The sequence below is a fragment of the Vicia villosa genome, linkage group LG4, assembly GCF_029867415.1.
Source record: "Vicia villosa cultivar HV-30 ecotype Madison, WI linkage group LG4, Vvil1.0, whole genome shotgun sequence".
Taxonomy (NCBI): domain Eukaryota; kingdom Viridiplantae; phylum Streptophyta; class Magnoliopsida; order Fabales; family Fabaceae; genus Vicia; species Vicia villosa.
In genome coordinates this window covers 38,470,098-38,490,107 of record NC_081183.1, presented here as the reverse complement: position 1 = coordinate 38,490,107, position 20,010 = coordinate 38,470,098, and the positions used below count along the sequence as shown (strand labels likewise).

The following is a 20,010-nucleotide window of genomic DNA, read 5'->3' as shown; positions in this document are numbered from 1 at the left end:
ATTACTTTCAAAGAAGATGAAAATGTTTGGAAAACGTGAATGGCACTTGCATCTCTTCCTTTTGGCAATCTAGAAAACGTGAATGACACTTGCATCTTTCTCTCTGAGAAACGTGAATGGCACTCGCATCTCTTCCTTTTAGCACTATTATAAGTCTTGAAGGGACATACACACATCTATAATTTAATAAGAAGGTTTTTTTTTCTTCTAATAGGACACTCTTTAAGTATATTAAATAAAGAAAATATTTTTTATAAAATTCAACATTTTAATTTCCAATACATTTTTAATGCACTGAATACACATATTTTAATAAAAACTTACCACATTAATCACTTAAAGAGAGCCTCAAAGGCATTGATTAGCATTTCTCTATAAAAAAAGTTGTTGTTCTGAAAATCACAAAAATACTCTTTTTTTGTTAGCTTAGTCTAAATTAATAAATTAGAGAAAAAAAAGTCATTTTTTAATTTTTTTTTTCCAACTCACTTTTCACTTTCCAACTTACTTTTTATTTTTCACTTTTCATTTTTTTATAACTTTATTATTATGATTTCTAATAAATTATTAATCAAAATATTCCAATAAATTATTTTTTAATAAAAAGATTATTATGATCATTTTAAATTATTGTTAATATATATTTAAAACAGTAATTAATTTTTAAAAATTAACTTTAGTAATTGAATAATAATAACGAAGAAATATAATTTGAAATGATTTTTATTTTAAGATACAATATTTTTTAAGAAAATAATAAAAATTATAGTTTAAAAAATTTATTTCAATTAAAATGAATTTAAAAATATACTTGAAAATGTGTGTTATTGGATAAAATACAAAAATGTGTGTCACTTATCATTAAATTTAATTTATATGATTCAAAATATGTCATCAATGAAATTTATACAATTAAAATAATATTTGCACAATTAAATATTAAAAAAATTATTTCTTATTGATGTCATTATATGTTATCAATGTAAATAGGATATATATATATATATATATATATATATATATATATATATATATATATATATATATATATATATATATATATATATATATATATATATATATACGGGAAAAAGTGTATAACTTATTAAATTGTAACATCCTACTATTATTTATAGTCAAATTCTATTAGTATCAAATTCTATTAGTATCAAATTCTATTGATTCAGATATTTTTGTAAATGATACCTAAACAAAAATAATATTTGTATACGGGAAAAAATCTATTATTGATCTAAATATTTTGATATACGAAAAATGATATTTATAATCCAAAAAAATATTATTCAAAAAAGGTATACGGGAAAAAAATTATTATTGATCTAAATATTTTTATATATGAAAATTTACAATTGATTAAAACATTTTTGTAAATGATACCTAAACATAAATAATATTTGTATATGGAAAAAAATCTATTAATGATATAAATATTTTTATATATGAAAAATGGTATTTATGATCCAAATTTTTTTTATTCAAAAATGGTATACATGAAAAAAATCTATTATTGATTTAAATAATTTTATATACGAAAATTTACTATTGATCCAGATATTTTTCTAAATGATACCTAAACATAAATATATTATGTAAACAAATGCGCTTACCAAACCAGAACCCGTGCGTATGCACGAGTTTGTTACTAGTTCGTATAATAATATTAATAAATTTCTTTAAAAATTACTTTATTTAATGGAATAGTAAGTGTGATTTTATGTCGATGTCCCCTAAAACATAGGAAATTGTATATGTACTTGAGATTTATTTATCGTCAATAGAACAACTGTGATGTATAAAGATTATTATGTGAGTAAATTAATAATTGTATCTTATGAGTCATGAATATGAGATATATAATTTTTAAATATGTATAAATATTTATACTGAATTGACTCACTATCAGAATATTACACTTTGTGTTATGTTAAGGGTCATAAGTTATTCTCCTAGTGATAGTGGTGTATGTCACATATTGACCTGAAACTAATATGGTTCATACATGATGAGTTGATTATTTTAGTACCGACAAGCATTATATATAACAAGACAATTATAAAATCGATAAAATTGGTAACCCACAACTCATGTAGAAGGACATGAGTGGCTTAGAGGAGATTTACACCTCCTACATATGTAAGAGTAACATTTATGAGTCCATTGATCGAGTATGACTATAAAATGCATGTCCATGCTCAAATAAGTTAACATAGAATGTCGAGCTTATTTTTTGTTATTAGGTATACTCGGGTATCAAAAAATATAATTTTGAACTAATTGACATCAAAAGGTGATCTTTTGATCACGTCTTGTGATTTCAAAAGTTGTGACTATGAGAAAGAACGATCCAGAACGAGTGTAAATAGAGAACTCATAATCAAGAGAGGGAATTACGTATATTGGAACAAATGCATGTATGTAAACTTGATGTCAGTAGATAAAATGCTTTGGATTGATATCGAGGACAATCCTTTTTTCCCAAAAACTATCGTCCATGGAATTTTAATTAATAAACTCCCATAAGGTTGGAATAATAATGAATCTAAGAAAGTCTCTTATGATTTGAAAGCTAGAAATATACTAATTTATGTCTTGAGAGGTAATGTGCATTTCTTGATTTCGTATTGTAAAATGACTAAGACAGTTTGAGATGCACTTTAATTCCTTAAAGAGGGAAGTGAATACGTCAAGTAATCAAAAACTAATATGTTAACAAAAGAGTATGAATTTTTTGTATAGAACCCGGTGAAACTATAACTTCCTTGCTGAGGAGGTTCTCTCACATAATTAACAAGTTGGAAAACTTAGTAAAACTAAAACAAATACATAAAGAGAAACGATCTAAAGCATTCGGATAAAAACTTAGTAAAACTAAAAAAAATATAACCCACCAAATAAATGGAAAGATATGAAAAAAAAGCCAAGTCAAGTGACCTATTATGAATATGGTGAACCCGAACACTATAAGGGTGATTGTCCAAGTTTAACTAAGCACAATAGCAAGCAACCATTCTACAAGATGAATGATCATAATTCATAAGTCATTGAGCCTACATTTATTGGGAATAAGATGAAGAATCTTACTGCTTAAAATCAAGTTCGGATGAAGATCATGGCGAAGGTGGAGAAAAACACAAGAAATGGGGGATTGAATTGTGTTCTTTATCAAATTAAAATTCCCTTTCTATAAATTCGTTTCTTTCTCTTAGTATCTCATTTTCTGGATATGTTTTAATGTTGCGGAAGCATGCTTGGAATGGAGTTGCATAACCAATGAGATATTCATTTTAACTTCTTTATATCATCAGAACTTCTGACTTGTCTTAGTACAGTTCTGAAGACATTCTGCGTGAATGTTCTGAGTTAAATAAATTGTACAGAAAGTAAAAGACACGTTCATTTTTATCCTGGTTCACCTTCTAAATAAGGCTACCTCCAATCCACCCTCCTCAGGTGATTTGCCTCTCAACAGAGGACTTAATCCATTATAACCAAACTTGATTACACCTGCATGATCATCCGTCGTGACTAACAACCTGCACTGCCAACTACTGTGACTAACCCTACACAAGCTACCCGCGAGTGACTAACCCCTAGATGACTGAATCGCTCAGTGATCTCAGCGAGATATAACATTCATAAATCAAGTAACCCTGCACAAGCCAACTGCTCGTGACTAACTGCAATGGACTGTTCAGTGATCTGATCCACAGATATAACATCCATTGACTCCTGCAAAGCCAACTGGTGTGACTAACCCTTGCACAACCAACCTGTTGTGACTAACCCTGCACAAGCCAACTGCTCATGACTAATCCTTGCACAACCAACCTGTTGTGACTAACCCTGCACAAGCCAACTGCTCGTGACTAACCATAGATGATGAACCATTCAGTGATCCCATCAGGATATAACGTTCATCAATCTTCTGGAAATTACAAGTGTGCTTCTTAGTTAAGTAGATTTTCTCCTATTCTTAAGTACATCTGTTTACGACACACTGACTTGAAACTGGTGCCTAAACATTCTATCAAAAGTTTCCTAAGATATAACACACTACGAGCAACAACTCTATGTGTTTCACATTTAATTACAAGAAATATAATATCTTGCAGTCTTCTTTTCTTCAACTTTTGTAAGAGATCTTCTTCTTCTTCTTCTTCTGAAAGCAGATTTAGAGCAATAGCTCTGTTTTGAATTTCTTCTTCAAGTGATCTTCCTCTTCTTTTGAAAGCAGATTAAGAGCAGCAGCTCTTGTATTAATTGCTTTTTTAGTTTTGGTCTTTTCTTGTCTGATTAAGGAGATGAGAGCTTCAACTCTTGAAATTAATTCCTTCTTGTAAGACCATCTTCATTTTATCTTCAAGCAGATTTAGAGCAACAACTCTAATGTAAATTGCTTCTTATTCAATCTTCATTTCTTCCTAAAGCAGATTTAGAGCAATAGCTCTATCTTGAGTTGCTTCTTTAATTGATCCTCATCTTCAAATCTTCTTAAGCTGATTAAGAGCAACAACTCTTATTGTAAATTGCTTTTGATTTGATCTTCTTCTTCTGCTGCCTCCATACTGATCATGAAGCTTGTTATAGCTGATAACACATTGATTAACATCAGTAAACATGAAACACTTTTTGAGCAACAACCCAGTGTATTCAGTTTCTTTTGTCATCCAATATGAACAATATAAGGACTTATCAGGTATTAGTGAACTTCTTATAACTCCATTGGAGCGTATTGCATTACATGCAGAATTTCCTCTTTCACTCTTTTGGGTTTTCTTCTCATTGGCATCTGATGTGTATTTCAACACAATTGATTCATCACACACTTTGTGTATGTTGCCTCTTGATGTAACTTCTGAAGCATGATCTCACATTTCTTCATTATACTTTCATGCTCAGCTTTTCTTCTATAGATTTTCTCTCAAGATCTCTCTTTTGTTGCACTCTGTAGTTGCACCATGGATACACACTCTGGATGCACACTCAATCAACTTTGGGTGTACAATGGACACACACTCAAGTTTGAAGTTTGATATATATATATATATATAGCTTGATAAGTTACCGTTGGAATCTAGCCATTGAGATTTGTTTGAAGATTGCTTTGAATGCTTTATCTCGATTGAATCATGAATGACAAGTGTTGTTCTTGGAAGAATCTTATCCTTAGCATGATGATGACAATTGGTAGCGTGTTTCCTTGGTTAAGCTTGTCTTTTTCAACGCGTTGCATGTGGGTTGCTTCTTCAACCAATCTTGGGAGTTGTTCCATTAATTTGTTGCAACCGTTTTGCCAATGATGATGTTTGTAATGGTTTTTCTTTTGATTATGATCTTTTGCACTTTGTAGGCTGAAATTTTATTTTCTTTTCTTATCCACATGTGCCTTTGTTGTTGTAGCTTTTTGTATGTCACTGCGTTACTCTATCAGAACTTATCAGAACTTCTGATCTTCTATTCATGTGATCTGTTGAAAGTATTTTTGGGTAAATATTTTCTATATATCGTATCCACAGGGATTGGTTTAATATCACTTCCGTTCTATAACAAATTATTTTGAGTGAGAAAATATAGTTGATGCTTATTTTATTATTCCAAATATACTATTAAATCTAAACAAATATTAAAACTGGAATGCTGAAACTTGGTTAACAATAAAAGAGATATGTTGAGCTTTAGGGTTCATCAACCTATTCCTATACAACGTATTAATTAAATCATAAGTGAACCATCATTTGAATCATCATCTTCATCTATCCTCAAACTAGATCTCATGTCTGCAGATCAAATTAGATAAACTTCTACCGGTATGAGATTCGATCTCTCAAAATATCAATATCGATTAAAGTAATAAACCACGATAGTAATGAAAACTCCTTCATAATTCCATCTCTGCAAATTATCAATGAATCAATAAAGGAACCTAGGGAAAAAGTTTAACCTTCTCTTTCGATCAAAGATTTAACAATAATTTAGCATAAAAACAAGGTTTCTTATTGATAATGAATTCAAACAATTGTTCACAAGAATTAATCAATGGTATTGCATAATCATAGGTTAAATACTACCTTAAACTCAACAAAAGAGAATTAGCTCTCCATAGACATGAAGAACACACAAGGATTGATTTAGGAATTCATCATGATCAATAAATCTCTTCAATTGATGTAGAATCGTTCTCCAATGGTTGCTCTGTGCTTTAGAATCAGACTTCTCTCTTAATTTCGTTCACCAAAGAATCCATTTTTTTTATTGGCATTAGGGTTTCTATTTATAAGCGTTGGGTTGGATACGCCGCCTCTGCTGCGCGACACGTAGGTCCGCGGCGCGACCCCAAGGCAGAGGGTTTAGGGCGGCGCACTTGCTTCCTTCGCGGCGCGCCTTGCTGGAAACTTCTCCTTTTTGCTTGTCTTTTGATTCTTCCAGCTTCCTTTCCTCTTCATACTCTTATAGAGCTACTTTTCAGCTCCAAACCTGCATCAATAATACCCAAAGTGATTCGATTTGCTTCACAACATGAACTATACATATGTAATTCAATTCTTACTGAAAAACACATGAAACTATCACACTTTGTTTCAGTTTAGCTCATAACTTGGTCATAATAACCCATGCAAATACCATAAATTCATCCCTAACATGATCTTCTTGTTATAACGGATCTTCATGTATATTGATATTTCTATTTAAATCCTTGAAGCTTGTCTTGTTGAATTCTTGCTCTTTGTACAGAACTTCTGATGCTGTCGTATAAAACTTTACAACATAGTATCTGCACACTCAATGAAATCATTAGTAATAAAATTGTTACTCATAAAATATATGCTTGTTATCATCAAAACTAGATTCTGAACATAGATTCACAATCTTGTTCTAACAGATGGGCTCATCTGGTCTTAATGGCTTGTCGAAAAGAAAAAGACTTAGAGGTACTTGATTTGGACTCACATTTTAAACCTTTGTATAAAGAGGTATCGAATGCTTTTGAAGAAATGCATGGTGAAACCTTAAGTGCTTTTAAGAAAATTTCTCATCTCAAGAAATGAATGGTGAAACATTAAATGCTTTTAAGAAAATTTCCCATCAAAGGAAAATGATTTTAAAACTTGAAAAAAAGTTTTAAATCTTAAAAGCATTTTAGAATCCTTGAAAGAGGAACATGCATTTCTTATTAATGACGAGTTTCATATCTCTAACACTTTAGAAGAAAAGTTAGATGTAGTTAAGTGTGATACTTGTCCTAATTTAAAACTTGAAATTGAAATTTTGAAAGGGAAAATAACACAACTCTCCAAATCATCTAGCATTACTTATATTGATTCAAGTGATGAAAGGAAAAGTTTTAGAAAATCTAATAAGAAAAATTAATATTTCACTAGAAATAATGAAAAGAGTAATTATGCTAAAGTGGCTTGTCATTATTATGGTGAAAATGTAATATTAGGCTTTTATGTTACATTAGGAAGGTAAAAGTCCCTATTGGTTTCATGACATGGGTACGTAAAGGTCCTATTACAAACTCCCAAAGACCCATCACAAGTTAGGGACATAAATTACCTTGTTGATCTTCATGCAGAAATGTCTTATTGCTACAAAAATAATATGGTTTTTAGATAGTGGCTACTCGAGACATATGACGAGAGATGCTTCAATGTTTATGGACATTTTTCATAAAGAGTGTGGTCACGTCACATACAGGGATAACAACTAAAATAAGACCTTAGGTGAAGGTGTTGTGGGAAATCCTCCACAATCATCGTATATTATATGCTATTTGTTAAAAGGGCTTATACACAATCTCTTGAGCATTATCTAGTTGTGCAACAAAGGATATTCAATATTTTTTATGCCCTAGGTTGATTGATTGAGCATAATGTGTGAATAAGATACCCATACTCTATCAAATGTATTTTGATAAAGACAAAGATTTGTGAAGATTATAATAGAAGATAGAACTTAAAAATATATTTGTTGAATGTTGACCATTTATGAAGCTTAATCAAGTAATGAATCAAGATATTCGATTATGATTAATATTTATGAAGTCAATAGTAATAAAAGAAGATATATATTGTAGGACAAGCTTTAAGTATGTGCAAGATAATCAAGCTAAGGATTAAGAATGCATAAGCCTTTGGATGTCATGGAATTGAAGGAAATTGGTCATGATGCTAAGGTACTCAATTGAAATTTTTTATGCATAAAACTTTAGATGCTTAGAAAACTCTCATCTCTTCATCTCTAAATTTTCTAGACATTCATGCATCATAACCCTTCATGTCAACCCTTTTACAAAGCACAAAATAAATTTTCAAAGCAAAGTAACTTGTTACACTAAACTGGTAACCGATTACAAACCATTATGCCTGAATAATTTTGAAAAATTACAGGGTGGTAACCGATTACGTGAATCCTATAACCAGTTACAGGGTCTGCAAGTTTGAAATTTTTGTAAACGTTGCATAATATGGAATTGTGTATTTTCTTGAACCTTTGACATTGCAAAGCCTCATGAAAATTTTACAATCTTATACATCTGATCAAGAATGTTTCTTAGGATATATATAATGCAAGACACATTCAAATTTAAAGCTACCCCTTTCATAAATTTTTTAATACAATTCAAATCAATTTTTCTAAGTGTTCATTCATTTTCAAAATGTTGAAACTTTGTGCATAAACTTTTAAATCATTCAAAAAGTTTCATACTATGTTATAAGCACTTAAAGTTTATATATTATTGAATTATAACATTGAAAGAGAATATCAATCTTTATCTTGAAATTCATTCAAGATTCAAATAATTAAGATTATTCAAAAGGTGTGTTGTAACTTAATATCCAAGTTTATGTTGATAAGTTGTTTGTTGTAAAAGATTATTTTAATTGGTGTAATTCAAAGTCCACCATAGTGTTTTATGTTTTGTGAAAAAGGTTTTTTGAATTAACGTGATTCAAAGTCCACCATAGTGTATGCCATTTATGTTATAAGGTTGTGAGAGAGGTCTTGGTGTGAGACTTGTACAACAATCTAACATAATGGAAAATCTTTCAAGGCTCGTATGAATTCTTAGAGACTTAAGAATACTCTTATTATTAGTGATATAGTTTGAGATGGTTAAGTGGTACTCATTCGCGCAGGATGTGTGTGAGATACCCTGATGGACATTTCTATTAGACCTTGACCTGAGTAGAAGGATATTGAGAGACTTGAAACTTTAGATCAGGAACCCACTAGGATTAGTATCTCATCCTATGTTGTTGTAAATATTTTTTAGGTAAGTAGATACTTGGATTGAATTTTTCAGCTTTGGATTTTGCATTAGAGACCCGATGAAGTGTCTTTCTATTATGATGGAGATTTTGTTTAATATTCGATGTATCAATTTGTTTATTATATTATTTTAAAAATTTATTTGATCAACTTCCATATAATTGTATTTATGTATCCAGTACCAATTATTAACACCAGTAGTGGTTATTCTAGATGTGCGACTACAAGTATTATAATCCACCATCTGAATATCCCTCATATGCTCCATAGTGAGACAATCATTAAGGAAATTGACAGAAAAGTCCAAGCACTTCTCTATTTAACTTAAGGCGTTGAAGTCATCGTACTAGAAGGGTTGTACCTTATTCCCCAAAGGAGCAGAAGAGGATCCCCCTTTTTTGGGTGTCCCTCCAAATCTACAATATCCAACCTTGACTTGAGGTCGATAGCAGGAAAACATTATTTTTCAGCAGAAGGATGGATTTGAAAAGTAGAGCTTGCATAGCTAGGGACATTAGGCTTCGTCATTTTTAGAGCACGAGTGGTTATGATAGTTCCTCCATCTCTTATCTTCCTCTTCTTCCCTTGCAGGCCACTAGAGTGACTCTTAGGATCATCAAACCATTGCTCCCCTCGAACAACTTTTTGTGGGGCATGAAAAATCTTTTTTAAGCTTAATTGTTAAGGGAAGCATACAACCTTCAATCCAAAAGAAAAAGGTAAAACATCATAAAAAGGCAAATAAAATATGTGGAAGCCCTAAGTAATATCCAGACTTACGTAAGTAGTATCCAAGTCATTTATCATTATTCTCCTTTTTATTGAGTTCCACCATCATTCTAGAACTCACTATCTTGAACTCGTATAGGATGTATAGGACATTCTTCTCGGTAGAAGTAAGGAAGTCATAATCAATCCATTTATCGTGGGCAATTCCTCCGTCCAATAAAAAGAGAATCGGTCTTGATCTTCCTTATCAAACATCACCATATAGCATTCATTTCCCCTCTCACATATATGAACTTATCTTCCTATTCTTGTAGTTTTTTAAATGGGGGTGAAGAGGAACCTTGGTGAAGGACACACATAGTGATCCAACCGCCCTTCTTAGTAACTTTTGTGCCATAAAAGGAAAAGAACAAACCCACAATAGGAGATACCTCTAAGTTCCTATAAATGATTTTAAGTGCCCTAATAAAGGTCCATTCCTTGGGCGAGATTTGAGAAAGGGGGCGTCTATAATTTTAAGCACCTTAGACTCAAACATGGTAAAGGGGATAAGCACCCATAAATCATGGATCACATGAGTATACATGTAGAAAAAGTCATCCTATGATTCTTCAGTGGGAATCATGTAAACCCTCTCATCTTTGGAGTAGGACTCTAGGATAAAGTCCCCTTCATCCCTGGATCCAGATGATTTCAGACTTTCACCGAAGGCATCCACTTTCCCTTGATCGATGTACACAGTAGCATAATTCTCAGCCTCAAACTTCTTGGATGAGTTAAACGCCATCAATAGCTTTGTGGTGCTTAGGAAAGTAGAAGGAAAAAGGAATCACTATCACTGTCACACGCATGATCTGAACTATTAGTGCTTTCGTAACTATCAAACACACCTACTTCTAAAAGCCTATAGTCAATTGACACGTCCGCCTACTCACCGTTCTTCATACAATGCAAATATAATTTTTGCCCATGCTCTACTATTAGAGGGTTTTATCACCTTATCTTTCTCATCTAAATCCCTAATGATAATGATTCTTAGGAAAGGAAAATGAATAGAAAAGGTTATACCTGTATATGAGAAAGATCAGGCTGATTGAAATTTTTGAAAGAGTTTGAAGGCAATTTGTTCTAAGAAGTAAGGAATTTAGAAACAACGTAAAGAAGAAGGGGTCTATAGTCTCCACTTACAAAGAGTTAAGCTTATGATGAGTGTGGAATGATCACTCCTCACTAGGCATGCAAAAGGGTTCTAAGGAACCTCACGTCTCTAATGCGTGTAAAGAGAGTAAAGGTTTTTATTCTTTTCTTTCTCGAGAAAACTCATCATCATTAGCATTTAATGTTTCATGAGCTATTGTCTCTGACGCTTGAGGGACTCACCACAAACTCCACTTAGAAAAAAACCCGTTTGGGATGAATCCGCGCATAATAACCTTAAGACCACACACATTCTATACTTCGTCTTTTTCAAGTCCTCGTGATATATCGCCATATTTGGTTCGAGCACCGAAGTAGTCCTCACTTTCCCAACAAACGTGAGTGATGAGGTGTGGCCATATGTAATTGACTGAGGAAAGAGTCCACGAGGGAAATAACTTTCCCCATGATTTCAGGGAGACCAATATACTTTATTCCTATATGAGAGGAGACGAACTTTTTCACCCAAAAAAACATACTTAAAGTTTTTCACCTCTCTGTATATGAGCTAATTCCAAACATGATCAAAGCACCCGAACATCACAAACAATCTTATAAATATATAGTTGTTTACCTTATATTTTTAGTTGGTACTAATATATTAAAATACAACAACAACAACCAAACTTTAGCCGATTTAGCCGATTAGATGGAGTCGTATATTAAAATATAGAGAACTGCTATAGTTACACCATATTGTAACACCGTATTCTTTTACACCGTAATCGTATACAATATTTTGCCTTTGAATCAAATTCTAATACACAAAAAATAATAAAATAATGTAAAAAGTGAACTGTATTGTATTTTATATACGGTGTAATGTCAAATTGAGGTGTAAATGTAGCATTTCTCTAAAATATATACTAAAATATATACTTAAATCTCCTTGTATTAAAAAAAACTCAAATTAAATAAAAATAAAAATAAAAATAAAAATATCTCTCACTTTCTTAGACCTAACAAATCTTGCTAGCGACACGATCTTTATACCTATCAATCATTTCCCTTTAGAAAACAGGTACGCATATCTATATCTATGTACTTATCTCCACTAAAGCACATTGAGTACATTTACTTACAACGAGTAGCATTTCATATTCTTCCACCAAACGTCGGCATCTTTTCTTAATTTCATTTCATCCACAATAAATATGTCTTTAATGCATCCTTGAAAAATCCGTACACACCTCCTTAATTTCATCTACATGTATTTAAGACCCAACCAGCTAGATAATTCATCTTTTCAAAATATATATATATATTTTTGTGACATCAAATTTTGTGTCTTTTTATGCATGTGACTGTGCAGTAAAACCCTCACCACCCTCCACCAACATCATCAACATCATCATTATCAGCAGACATGTTTATGTTTGAGTAAAGACAAAGATCTTGTATTTGGTTGATTCTGAAAATGGGTTCTTTGTTTCAGATTCTGGGTCTGGTGTATTTGGCATGTTTTGGTTTTTTTGCTGTGGGCACAGTGAGTGAAAGTGTGAAGAAAGGGAGTGTTGTTATTGATGGGAGTTCTGTGATTGGGAACATTGATGATGATTTTGTTTGTGCTACTTTGGATTGGTGGCCTCCTCAGAAATGTGATTATGGGACCTGTAGTTGGGGTCTTGCTTCTCTTCTCAATCTGGTATATTCTTCTTTTTTTCCTTTTCTTTCTTTTTATTTTTTATTTTTTTTGGTTCAAATTTGTCTTGAAAGGGTTTTAGAATGTTTGTTTTTTTTGTTTAATGATGTTTTTTTTTTTTGTGTTTTTGGGAATGATGTTTGAATTTTGAATGCTTGTTGGGGATCTCATTGAGCTAATCTGCAAATAAAAAATGCATTGAAAGCAACAAAGTTTTGGTTTTTAAATTATAATATCTCTATCTAAGCACTGTTTGTGGTGAACAAGTTTATAATATGCACAGCATATAACAATGACAGAACAGCATATTAGTACTTTTTTTCTTTTTTTACTTCATGATAATTATTCTGTTTTCTGGGTTGAGTTTTTAGCTATGAAACACGACACCGACACAGACACTAGAACGACAACGACAATAACACTCATATTTATACATCGATATTCGCAAGTTTTAGCGTCACTGACACGGACATGGACACAGACACGCCGGTGCTAGATGGGTTTTTAGTTTTGATCTTTATTTTCACCATTACATTTTTTTTTTCATCTCAGGATCTCAACAACAAGCTTTTTTTAAATGCTGTGAAAGGTGAGAGAATTTTTTAATATTATCATAAAAATATCATCAATTAGATTGAGTTCTTTTATGATTGTTAGTTGAAAAACTTATCAAGGTAACATTTGCTTTTCCAGCCTTTACGCCGTTGAAACTGAGATTAGGCGGAAGTTTGCAAGATAAGGTGATATATGGGACTGATGATTACATACAATCATGCACTCCTTTTGTTCGAAACGAATCGGAAATGTTTGGATTCACACAAGGGTGCCTCCCAATGCCGAGATGGGATGAACTTAATGATTTCTTCCAGAAAGCAGGGTAAATTTCAGTTCTCTTTGTAGTATGTATGCGCAAAGCGTAGACATATGTGTCATGTGTGTGTGTTTCGGGACTAGTGGATTTGTAAACTATGATTTTGAGAGTTAACATTGTTAAACTGTTTATTTTAGGGCTAAGATTGTGTTTGGATTGAGTGCTCTTAATGGAAAGTCAATCCATTCTGGTTCTGCAGTAGGTCCTTGGAACTACTCCAACGCCGAATCGTTTATTAAATACACTGTTGGGAAGAACTATGACATTCATGGATGGGAACTTGGTAAGCACTTATATGATATGCATATTGAATGAAATTCTACTAGCTTGAGGCTTGAGTACATTGAGTGAGTTCTTTTTACCGGCAGGCAATGAATTGAGCGGAAGTGGTGTTGGAACACGTATTTCAGCAGACCAATATGCTTCTGATTTTGCTTCTTTAAGCAACATTGTTCAGAATGCGTATAAAGACATTGAGCCTAAGCCATTAGTCATTGCTCCCGGAGGTTTCTTTGATGCAACATGGTTCAAGGAGTTTATAACCAAATCTGGCAACTCTTTGGATGTCGTCACGCACCACATTTATAACCTTGGACCAGGTACCTTTCGCCAAACCGGCTAATATGCAAGAATAACGAGTTTACACTTTGAAAGTATGTATCGTTTAAATCCTTGATTATATCTGATAACTTAATTTATCTTCTATCCAGGAGTTGATACGCACCTTGTGGAAAGAATTCTGAATCCTTCATATCTTGACGGAGAGAAAAGTACATTCAAAGCCCTGAAAGATGTACTTGGAAGTACAGGAACTTCAGCAACATCGTGGGTTGGTGAGTCCGGCGGGGCTTATAACAGTGGCCATCATCTTGTATCCGACGCATTTGTGTATAGTTTTTGGTTAGTGCTTACTATCCTTGATCCTTGATTTAGATACATTTAGATGTTTCTTAGAGAATGTAGACACCAACACTTCAGATTGAAGGCGTGTCCGGTGTTTGACACTGACACCCCACACGTGTCGTGTCTAGTGTACGTGCTTCATAGCTTAGAACTATTTTCGGCTAACGTTATTGTATCATAAACAGGTATTTGGATCAACTCGGCATGTCTGCGTCATACGATACTAAAACATATTGCAGACAAAGTTTGATAGGAGGAAACTATGGTTTACTCAATACTACCAATTTCCATCCAAATCCAGATTATTATAGGTATTAAATGTTGAATTTTAGAATCTTATTTCAAGTAGATCCATTATCCATAGAACTTTAATGGTAACATTTTCAGTGGAAATGTGATAAAATTTTCTTATTTTGCAGTGCTCTTCTTTGGCACCGACTCATGGGAAGACGCGTACTATCAACTACCTTCTCAGGGACAAACAAGATACGAGCTTATGCACACTGCGCAAAACAATCCGTAAGTGAAATTTTTATCATTATGATTATTAAGTTGATGTATATTAATTAACTAACCTATGTAGCACCAACACTTGTCAGACACGTGTCTGGTGTTCGACACTGACATATGTGTTCAATTTTTTCAAACTATCATTGTTGTCAGTGTTGTGTTTTGTGTTCCTGTTAGTGTTTCATAGATACTAACCTTGAAATCTAATTCAATATACTTGATCTTACAGAAAGGAATCACCATACTATTGATCAACCTCGACAACAGCACAACCATTGAAGCAACATTTGGCAGCACTAACAGTTTGTCGTACCGAAAGATGTCTTATAGTTCAAAAATAATGAAACTACCTCTTCGCAGTACAAGTGAAACAGCAAGAGAAGAGTATCATCTAACTTCACCAAATGGAAACTTACATAGCCAAACCATGTTACTGAATGGAAATGTTTTAACTGTAAATTCAGATGGTGATATCCCTCCTTTGGAGCCGATATTTGTAAACTCGTCAAAGCCGATTAGGGTTGCTCCTTTCTCGATTGTATTTTCTCATATACCTGATGCTGTTCTTTCGGCTTGCAGCTAGTGATGTTGCGCTAGACGAAACCGAAAGTTGGTGTCATTTGGTTATTGAGCAAATTCATATTGATTTTCAATTTATTGTTAGTGAATTGAGTGCCATTTTTATAAGCTTAGTGTGATTGCCAAAGCAAATTGAAACTGACAAATTCAATTTCTTGTCTTCATTTAGTTGTTGTACACAAAAAGAACGAGTAACTTGCTCAATTATAAAGTCAATTATAAAGTCTTATTGAGTCTTGAATGATTTTAACAATTCTACAACATTGCTATGCCACGATAGACTTGATAAGAATTTGATTCGGTTGTGTATGTCCTGCCTAATCTTCTCCTCGGTTGAGGGAACATGTCCTACTGTAAAATCACATATGTCTAACAATTTTAGTTTATATATTATTTATTTTTGGTGTAAAAAATGTTAACTTTGGTGAACATATAGAAAGTAGGATGGATGAAGAAGACCAAAAGAGAGAACATTCATTTACTTAGAGTTTCAATAGAATAATAAAGAAAGGTTAGACAAGATTTACAATAGATTATATAAATTAAAGATTGTAAATTACCAAAATACCCTTACATAATAATATAATTATTATCTAACTCATCTATTCAAACTCTCGGTGTATTAATAGAGAGTATCAAAAGTTTGTCATTCAATAAAGGAAAATGTTTGCTAGAAAATGTCTTCGTGAACAAATCAACAATCTGCAAGGAGGAAGAAATAAATGAAAAAAAGTAAAGGTCATGTTGAAGATGGTGACAAGTGAAGTGACAGTCAATCTCAATGTGTTGGTAAGTTCATGAAAGACCGAATTATGGGGAATTTGAATGATATGTTTGTCATCACATTAGATAAAAGTTGGTTTAAAAAGAGGGACAACCATATCAGAAAGTAACTAATACAACCAAAATATTTCAGTAGTTGTGAATGCCATAACGCGATACTCAACTTTTGTAAAAGAATGGGAGACAATGTTGTGTTTTTGATTTTTCCAAGTGATGAGAGAATCTCCGAGAAAGATACAACACCACATGGTAGACTTCTATTTAGAATGATTACCAACCCAATTATGATTAGAGTAAGCATGTAACTCTAAGGAAGAAGATGACATAAACAAAAGGCTCTGAAATCGAGTTCAATGAGGATAACGAAGAATATGAAGCACAACTTCACAATGTATTATGATGGACAAATACATTTTCTTGACTAATAACCTGCAATGAATAAGAAATATTAGGTCCATTAATAATAAGGTACACTGATCCTTATCGCTCTAAAAGGCGATCAAAATGATGAGTCCCTAAGAGGGACCCATACCTCCCTAAGAGGAGGTTAAATGTTGGATCCCTAAGAGTGATCCATATCACCCTAAGAGACAATCAAAATTATGGATCCCTAAGAAAGATCATTTCCGCCTTAAGAGACGATTAAAATAATGAATCCCTAAGTGGGATCTTGATCTCCATAATAGGCGATCAAACCGCTAGATTCTTAAGAAGGATCCTTGTCTCTCTCAAAGGCGAACAAGTTGCGGGACCCCTAAGAGGAGCCCTTGCAAACCTTAGAATCAATCAAATCATTAAACTCCCATAAGTGATCCTTACTATTCCCTTTGTAAGGGAAGGAATATGTATACGATGTGCCTCAAGAGAGTACTATGTTAACAAGTATCCCCAATCAAGAACCAAAACCAAATCATACATAAATGGATATAGAGAAAAATAATAGTAAAGGAAATTAATATAAAAGACCACCAGGGGAAAAATATAACGAAAGGCCATCAGGGGCCAAGAAACATTATAAGAAAACCCAAGCCATTAACTCTCCTCTTGAATTGCCTCATTCCTAATAGCATCTTTCAGATGAGGGGTTCTAGACTTACCTCCTTCCGTCGCCACACCATCACATTGGATGTCACTTGCGGAACTGAACCTTTAGGCTCTAAAGGGGCCATCGCCTCTTCATTCACTAGCTGGTATTCTTGGACAACTTTATGGAAGTCCAATTTTCTCAAATCTAGCTTGGGATAGAAGAAGAAAACCTTCTATTTTTCTCGCTCAAAGTAGACGCTAGATGTCAACACCGACTCATCAGTAAGCTCTCACTCCTCTTCTTATAACTCCTTTTTAGAATGGAAGGTGACATCCAGAGACTACTGCAAGGAATTCTCCTTAGCGGTGATCTTTTCAGCCTTGGCCTTTACATCCATAAGATTCTCATACAAGGTTTTCTTGTATTTCTGTAAGGCCTTCAGCAGTCTCTGGCTTTCACTATAACCATCCATATCTTTTAGAAGCTTCGATTTCATCTTCTTCTCAACCCGATCTCGCCTCTCCCGGTCGATATCCTCCAACATCAACGCCCTCAATAGAAGGTTATCCTCTTGCAGGCCAATCTCTCTTGCCAATTTTTGTAGTAGTTAGAGTGAGACTCAAAAGGGGACCTTCTCGGCAGACCTCCTAAAGACACCAACCCGCCTTTTGTAGGCCTGGTAGCATAAAAGGAGAAAACTCATACAATAAGAGAAATCTCCAGCTCTTCACAGACCATCTCGAAGGTCCTAATAAAACCCCAACTGTTAGGGAACAACTACGAGGTTACAACATTGAGAACCCTTAGAACCTCTACGACAAAAGGGGGAAATGGGAAGAGAAGAAGAGGGAGGATCAAAAGGGACATGCATGGTCACCCGCTCTGACGGTGAACAAGCCTACAAAATAACCATCTCTTTATCTTCTGATAAAGAAACCCCTACTTCTATTTGAAAAGAGAGGATCTAGCCGTCAGAAGTATAGTAATGACCGATTTCCTCGTTGTCCTTATAAGGCACGGCGGAAGGGGAGGCCATTATCTTTTTGTTCTTGGGAAAACAAAAGAACAAAAAGAAATCACTACCATCATCGCAATCATCAAAGTGGATGATTATGACCCTCAAAACCTACAACTCTATAATAACCTAAACCATATCTCGAACATTTCTTTATAATCCCTACTCACTAGAGAATGAGGAGAGAGAAAACGAAATCCATACATGAGAAGGTTGTGAACGAAGAATTAAAGGTGTATAGAGAAGCTATGGAGTTCAAAGGAGTTTGCAGAAGTAGTGGGAGTAAAATAGAGCAAGGAAGTGGAAGGATAAACTTTTTATAAAGGTTTTAAAACCACAAGAAACCTCTTAGGCTCCCCCATAATTTTGAAAAGCTCAACACGCTTCTGACACGTGACAATAACATTTAAGGTCTCAAAAAACCGGTCATCATTACTTACATTAAATGGAAGCAAACATGATCGTTTGAATGATTAGTTGATATTCCCAGCTGACATTTTGATTAAATATGAAACATTTGGCAAGGGAGGTAACTCACCCCCTCAATTAGGGGGCTTACAAAAATAAAAGGTCGCCTTCGGTTGAGGGACTCACCTCCCATTAAAAAGCCCGCCCTCAATTGAGGGTCTTGCCCCAATCCGAGGGTCGCTTCGCATTACAAATGTTGCCTTCAATTGAGGGCCTCGCCCAAAGTTGAGGGACTCGCCTCCTGTTTGAAAGGATCACACCCCATACCACAAGATGGAACCTGAAATGAGCCTTAAAATACTTTGTCCTTTTTAAAGCCCTCGTTCTTAAGGAACTGTATAGTGTTATATTTGTGAGAACTCCAAATAAGGGCGACTCTAGGGTCTTTGCCTAGTAAGGCATTGCCTAGGTGTTACCTTTACGAATCATGGGGCACTATAACAAATAACGCTTTTCATGACGAAACTTTCACGTCATCCAGAAAAAAAGAGGTTTTATTCCAAGGCGCGTTATATATATATATATATATATATATATATATATATATATATATATATATATATATATATATATATATATATATATATATATATATATATATATATATATATATATATATATATATATATATATATATATATATATATATATATATATATAAAAAAAACAACTTGTTGTCTCGGGTGTTTTAAAAATTGAGGTGATATACCATTCAGGACATGCTTCAAACCCAACTAATACACTTTATGTTTTTATTTGTTAACAACTGTAAAATGAATGATTTAACCCTTCGGTTTCTTTGATAACCTGAGGGATACAATAATCAGATTTTATTATAAAACACTCACTGAAAAGATTTTATCATAATGCTATCTTATTTATAGTCGCCCCACCATCGAATGCATCCTTTTTTAGAATGAATTGCAAAACTGAAAAAAATGTTCTTCTACCTTGAACAAAATATTTTTTCAGCTTTTGCAATCTGTTGTGAA

At 33.3% G+C, this 20,010-nt stretch overlaps 1 protein-coding gene across 1 annotated transcript; it reads left to right on the top strand.

The window, feature by feature from the left end:
• Nucleotides 1-12,291: 12,291 nt before the first annotated feature.
• LOC131594723 (heparanase-like protein 3) lies at nt 12,292-15,889 on the top strand. The gene is made up of 9 exons (XM_058866928.1): nt 12,292-12,865; nt 13,415-13,451; nt 13,556-13,739; nt 13,871-14,016; nt 14,102-14,332; nt 14,444-14,633; nt 14,822-14,947; nt 15,056-15,155; nt 15,376-15,889. Exons 1-9 carry the CDS (start codon nt 12,638-12,640, stop codon nt 15,727-15,729), a joined length of 1,596 nt encoding a protein of 531 aa, XP_058722911.1. The 5' UTR covers nt 12,292-12,637; the 3' UTR covers nt 15,730-15,889.
• Nucleotides 15,890-20,010: the final 4,121 nt, after the last annotated feature.